The sequence below is a fragment of the Carlito syrichta genome, unplaced genomic scaffold (genome assembly GCF_000164805.1).
Source record: "Carlito syrichta isolate Samal-C Ts95f unplaced genomic scaffold, Tarsius_syrichta-2.0.1 Scaffold306502, whole genome shotgun sequence".
Classification (NCBI taxonomy): Eukaryota; Metazoa; Chordata; class Mammalia; order Primates; family Tarsiidae; genus Carlito; species Carlito syrichta.
The window spans coordinates 25,619-32,672 of NW_007250598.1; the positions used below are offsets into that span (position 1 = coordinate 25,619).

Genomic DNA, 7,054 nt, shown 5'->3' on the forward strand with positions numbered 1-7,054 from the left:
CAGAGCAGGTTCACAGTCATTATTGCTGGACTGAATTGAATTGTGCAGCAATAATAGAGAAACAGATTAAATAAATTAGGATGCATCCCTGCCATAGACCAGTCCAGGCACCAAAAATGATGTTTTGAAATGATTTATTGACCTGAGAAAGTGATCATGACATACAGTTAATTAAAAACAACAACAACAGAACAGTGAGTACAGCTCAAGTCCATTTTTGTTATTATAAATATGCAAGGGAAAAAAACAAACTCAAAGAAAATGTACGGTGGTTGTCTTTGGGTGGCAGAATTATGGATGAGTTCAATGTTTGGGTTTGTGTGTGTATATTTAAGCTTTTTTAATTTTTATTTTTAGAAATAAGTTTTGTTAAGAAATTATTTTTAAGGAGATATACATTTGAGGGAAAAGAGAACAAAGACATAACAATAAACAGAGAGTCCTGATTAGAGATGAAGCGTTCAGGACATTTTGGATAAAGAAGCTACTTTGAGTTAAGGACGCTTTCGATCTCCTACATCAAGATAGAGAGTCTCACCTCACCCTCCTGCAAGGGCAGGTATCTTCCTGATAGACACTTTCCTCCCCCCACCCCCAGCTCTACTGTCATTTTGCACAGCAGGCCATTTTTTGCTGATAGGCCCAATTCTGACCCATAAAACCAGAAGTCTTGCGTAAAGAGCCAGAAAAAAGAAAACCAAGCCTCCTTCCTTTTGCCTGTTATTGGTTTCTACAATAAGGCTGTCAGAATTTGCTAACACATCATCCAACTTGCAGGGAAGAGAGATTCTAAAAAATATTGAAAAAGAAAGGAATGGTAAATAGAAATGATGAATCTCTCCCCTTTCTAGCTGTTTCAAGAAACACAACATGTTATTCACATGGTTTATGTTTAGCCCACTGCCTGAATTGTTTGCTCTCAGTGAATATAAAAATTCTGGTCCAACACGGTGGCTCATGCCTATAATCCCAGCACTTTGGGAGGCCGAGGCGAGAGAATTGCTTGAGCCCAGGAGTTCAAGGCCAGACTCGGCAATATATCAAGACCTTGTCTCTATAAAAAAATGAAAAAACTAGCTGGATATGGTAGTACACCCTTGTAGTCTCAGCTACTCAGGAGCCTGAGGCAGAAGGATCACCTGCACCTAGGAGGTCCTGACTGTGGTAAGTTGTGATTGTGCCTGGGTGATGGAATGAGAGCCCAACCCCCCCGCCCCCAAAATCCTCTAGGACTTCCTTAGTTTCACGACCAACAGTAGTTCTCCAGTCCTATTTTCCTATTTCCCATTAGGTATCAATTCTTCCATCATGGGTTCTATGTTTCCCTGGGTTTCCAAGGGCCCAAACCCTGCAGTGAACATAGGGTAAGTGGGGCTTGGGTGGCGAGGCAGCTGCTGGCTACTGATTGGGCCCTTGGCTCAGAGTAGAGTCACGGTGAGAACTACTATTCCCAAGTTCATTCGTGGTGAGGATGGCGAGTAGGAATACATCCTGCAATGGCTTTGTTGACAAATGTTAATGCTTACAAATCTGCAATCCTGCTTTGTCCCAGTGTCTGGAATGTCCTGTTTTGCGCGTTCATCTCCTTTCCACCAAGCAGAAGTTCATGGAAAAGACTGAAGCCCCAGATAACCCCAGAAGTGATTTGGTCTAGGTCACCTTTAAGCTTCTGCTCAACCCCAAATGGCCACGATTCCACACTGTGCCGGGTGTCAGAACTTGGCTGGGAGAGTCAGGCTGCTGGCCGTGTGCCTGGCAGGTCCCTCCTGCAGGTTCAGGATTGACTTCCTGTGATAGGAATCAGAACCCAGCAGAGAGTTCATGCTCCCCCGTAGAGGGAGACATGGAGCTGGCCCTCTCTAGCCTGTCAGTGGAGAGGAAGGGGAGCCACTTAGCCAGGCGCACAGCCACATGCCTGTGGAACAGCTGGTGCAGGTACTTCCGGAACCTCTCGCCAACAAAAGCGTAGATCACTGGGTTGAGACAGCAGTGCGTGTAGGCGATCACCTCTGTCACCTGCAGGGCCAGGTCCAGATGGCGGCTCTGCTCACACTGACGGGTGAACAAGACTTCTTGGAAAACAGAAATCAGTAAAGTCAGATTGTAGGGGGTCCAAAAGAGAAAGAAGATGAACATGATGGCAAAAATCAGGCGAACAGCTTTGGATTTCTTCTCGTTGGGTCGTCTGAGCAGAATCCTTATAATCCCCGTGTAGCAGATGATCATGACCAACAGAGGCAAAACCAGACCCAGGAGGTTCAGTTTCAGAACCTGAAACAGTCTCCATTTTTGTAGGCTTTGGTGGGGGAAATGAAGGTTGCAGGTGTGACGATTTAACTCCCACTGGGTCTTGGAAAAGTGTGAGCCTGGGATGGAAGCCAGGATGGCCAGGACCCAGATGATGATGCTGCTGATGATACCAAAGGTGACGGTCCGTGCCCGTAAGGCAAACACAGCATGAACAATGGCCAGGTACCTGTCGATGGTCAGCAGGATGATGAAAAGGATCTCGCTGTACAAGCTTATGTAATAGAACCCAGAAAGGAGCTTACACATGGCATTACCGAAGACCCAGTTGTCCTTCAACCTGTAGTGGATCCAGAAGGGCAGCGTGAAGAGGAAGAGCAGGTCGGAAAAGGCCAGGTTGAGGAGGTAGATGCCGGTCATGCTTTTGAGCCTCTTATATTGCACGAGGACCAGGACCACCAGGACATTGCCAATCAGGCCAATGACAAATACCAGAGAGTACAGAGGGGGCAGAAATTGGATCCCAAAGGCCCTCTCATTCATCTTCTGGCATGGGGTTGTATCCCCATAGTCAAATTCTGTGGCCGTGCTGTACTCTTCTGTGGTGACTGTAGTTTCCATCCTGGCTTTTCCTATGGTTCAAAGGAAAATGGTTTCTGTATTTACTCTGCTGTTAGAGGCAGTGGGCTCTGGACAACAAAGATAAGGCATGGTAACATTTCTTCAACCACTTGATACATGTTTATTTAGTGCCTTCTGTGTGCCATCCCCTGGGTACAAAATGAAGAGCTAGAGAGACCCAGGTCCTCTCTGCCTTCTAGAACCTATAGTCTAGCGGGAGGTGGGGGCAATAAACAAATGAGTGCACAGATAATTAATTCAATTATTGCAGTGATTGATGCTGTAAAGGAAAAGTTCAGTGGATAGGAAGGCAGACCAAGGGAGACCTTACCTCACTGCTCATAACCAATACTTCCTAACACCTCCCACAGGCTAGGCCTCAGGCCTCGCATTAAATAGCCCTTGAGGGGATACCATGTGTGTTCCCTTTTCAGAAGTGATGACATAGAGGTTCAGAGTGATTAGGAAACATGCCCAAGGCCACATATCTGGTGAGAACAAGAGCTCAAACCCAGGTGTACCTCACTCTATGCCCAGCCCTGAAACCACTGGACTTTTCTGCCTCCATTGCTGAGCAATGGCTTTTACACTGGAATTCACAGGAGGACCCCAGGGCAGAAAGCCGTCTCAGCTACAGTCAGAACTTACAAACAGATCTTTATGGCTTTTGGTCTAAAAGGGGTCTTAGTTTGGAATGACACAGAGTCCTGGGGGCACTCGAAAATGCACAGGCATTTTGTTGTTGTTTTCACAGAGATTGGGAAGGTGTGACTGCCATTTGGCTATAATGCAAAAATTATTCTACCCCATACACCAATGCCATAGTGAAATCCTGGTAGGTCAACCCCATCATTTTGTAGATAAGGACACTAAGAGCACCAGAGTGGGCTCAGCCTGGCCCGTGGCACATGCCCTTAGATGGAACAGGTGGGTCTACAGGTAAGTTGGTAGATCTCCTGTGAGAGCTGTGAGGAGGCTACAGGGGAAGCACAGGCCGGGAGGAGGAGAGTGACCTAGTGAGAAAAAGAAAAAACTGAGGGTCAGGGGAGGAAGCGCTCAGAACAGCCTAGAGCTATGAGGTGATGTCTTGCAGTGACCAGATGAAAGCTAGAATTCTGCTGATATGAGCGCTTAGATATTTTTACCCAGGGTTACCTTAAAACAAATAAAAACAAAATAAAAAAGAACAAACCCCTGCTTTCTAGGGCACATGTTTTGAATCTTTTCCAATTGTTTATCGAAGATACCTCCCAAAAGGCGTATGGGCTTTGGTGTAACTTACCAGCTGTGTGAGGTTTTTTTTGTTGTTTGTTTGTTTGTTTTGAGCTGGAGTTTCACTCTGTAGCCCAGACTGGAGTGCAGTGGCACACTCCTAGCCACCACAGTCTCAGCCTGCTGGGCTCTGGCGATCCTTTCGCCTCAGCCTTCCAAGTAGCCGGAATACAGGTGCGTTCTACCACGCCTGGCTAATTTTTGATTTATTGTAGAGACGAGGTCTCAGACCCGTGGGCTCAGGCAATCCACTCGCCTCGGCCGCCCAAAGTGCTGGGATTATAGGCTGAACCACCAAGCCTGGCCTGCTGTGTGTGTGAGTTTAGATAAATTAATCTATCTGTCTGAGCTTCATCCTTCATCTGTAATTTAGGAAAGTAACTCTTACCTTATAGGACTACTGTGAGGTTATATATGAGAAAAGGACCCCCTGTCCCAGCATTCACCAGGTCCTCCGTAAGTATCAGGGGATCTCCTTCTCTGCAGTGGCCCTTCCCTGAGGCCTGTCACCACCTAGGTGTCCCAGGCTCCAATGTCCAGGATATCCCTAACTGGTCAATGTATCCCACCTCCCAAAGCCCTTTACCAGCTCTCTTTGTAGTTAATCTAGAAAGTGTTTTTTCTTGATAATGATGGATAATGACTATCCCTTCCATGTGAACAACACTTGGAAATTTTCAATATGTTGCCACCCGTCTAAATTGATTTGACCAAACGTTAATTAGTAAAGCAGGCGGCATCTACTTCACAATTCCTGTCTTGAACCTGGTCTCTAATGCTCTTCCTTTTACGATCCTTAAAGGATGTTTCCTGCTTACAAAATTCATGTTTCTGCAGCAGCCATTGGAAATTAAGGCACGTGGTGAGTGTTGGGTACCTTGGCTGGAAGGGGAAACATTCCGTTAGGGTGGCAAGTGGGGGCTTTCATTTCCCGTCAAATCCATCCCCACGGCTCGCTCCTCCATCTCTGAACTTGCCTCAACCCAATGAGCCTTCCTTCTGGGGAGACCCAGGCTGGCAGTCACTGACGAAGCTGTGTTGGCAAATTTGACTTTTGTGGCCACTGCTATTGCTGACAAGGGCAGATAGCCCAGTGTGGCCATCAACACTTTTGGGTGGGTTGGCAGGTTTACAGGGAGAACTGCAAACAGCTTTGGAAGCACAAAGGACAACTAGTGCAAGGCTGATCCCATGAGCCTAGTTTCTGGGACATTTTGGCAAAGGAGAAGGCAAGACGAGTCAGTATTGTCAGGTGCGATTCTGAACAGAGTCACCTCTATACTGTCTCCACCTCCAATTCCATTTGCTGTTTCCTCGACTTATCAGAAATCACACAACTCCAAAGCATACCGCTGCTCAAGGGAGATGACTTGGAGGCCTGGGAAGAAAAACCAAAGGACCCTATTGCCATCTAATCTGCCAGCCCTGCTACAGTCTGCTGGCAAAGTCTGACTCCAGGTCATTGAACAGTGGTCATTTGTAGTCCCAGAGCCTGGAACCTTCCAGTGCTAGTGTCCTCCAGCCTGGAGGACTCTAGCATGACATCTCTGAGCAGACACAGAGTAATCTTTGATTGTGAAAGGAACCCAGGCCCAGCTCCATATTCAGTAGGTTGAGAGCTTGAAATTGACCATAGTGGGAGTATTTACACCATGAAAATCAACAAACACTACAAAGCACAGACTTTTGTTCAGGAATGTCAGTTGCTAAACATCACTGCCCAGATCTCACATTCCAAACAGTCCAGAACTGTCCTGCTACTCTGTAGAAAAACTAAAGTATCAGTGCGTGGCATATTGCCTGGTGGCAGGCTATACAAACTTCGGGGAGTTTCCAACTATTCTTTGAAATCTGAGACCCACTAGGATTCTCTATGAAGTAGATACCTACAGGTAGCCACCATGCCCCTCTATCTTCAGAACAAAATTCTGACCTGTCTTTGTTAGTAGAACAGAATAGATGCCTCCCAAGAGGTCATCTGGCCATCTCCCTGCCTTCAGTGGGTGAAATCCTACTTCTTCCAAAGACAGCAGTCCTGATTTTGATGATTCTTGGTTCCAGTCCTTTTGAGAAATTGGTTGAATATCAAATCATCCTTGCATCTGCAAAACTATTTGTAATCAATATTTTCCTCTTGCAATAATTTATTTATATACCGTATTTGGTTTTCTTTTACATGGAGAAATTTGGCAATTAATTTCTTCTTGACTAAGTTTCCACGGAAAGCACCTCTTGTCCCTTAATACTGGCTGACTTTCTTAATCAGTCATCAATAACTAATCATTTAAGAAAGTTTTTTTTAACAAAAAACTGTTCTATGTCCAAGCACCCAACCTTGTAAGTTCGCTCATTCTCAGTATTGCTATACTATTAATTACCTTGCAGAAGCATCAAAGGGCCACTTAGACATCAGACTGGCCCTTGAAAAATTCTCCAGCTTTGAGGAGACCCTAGCTGCAAGCATGTCTTTAAACGAGATTGCCACCAGGCTTGGTGGCTCAACCTGTAATCCCGCGCCTTTGGGAGGCCTAGGTGAGTGAATTGCCTGAGCCCACGGGTTCGAGACCCACCTGGGCAACTTGGCGAGACCTCATCTCTACAATAAAAAAAAAAATAAGCCGGGCATGGTAGCGCACGCCTGTAGTTCCAGCTATTTAGAAGGCTGAGGCGGAAGGATTACCAGAGCCCAGCAGGTCAAGGCTGCGGTGGCTGGAGCGGCCACTGCACTCCAGTCTGGGCGACAGAGTGAGACTCCAACTCAAAAAAAACGAGATTGCCCTCAACAGCAACTGACAAAACAGAAAAGACAGGTGTCACTTACTCTGATTCCAAGGGATTTTGTCCACGAAGTCTTTGTTTCTGGGGACTTCAGAGGTTTTATGAATTCAAGATTCTGACCAAGTAGGGAGTTCTC

The 7,054-nt window shown here is 46.2% G+C and overlaps 1 protein-coding gene across 1 annotated transcript; it reads right to left on the reverse strand.

Moving 5' to 3' along the window:
- Nucleotides 1–1,800: 1,800 nt before the first annotated feature.
- On the reverse strand, nt 1,801–7,054 carry CCR1 (C-C motif chemokine receptor 1). The gene is made up of 2 exons (XM_008063038.1): nt 6,962–7,054; nt 1,801–2,879 (listed from the first exon to the last, which is right to left on the reverse strand). Exon 2 carries the CDS (start codon nt 2,866–2,868, stop codon nt 1,801–1,803), a length of 1,068 nt encoding a protein of 355 aa, XP_008061229.1. The 5' UTR covers nt 2,869–2,879; nt 6,962–7,054.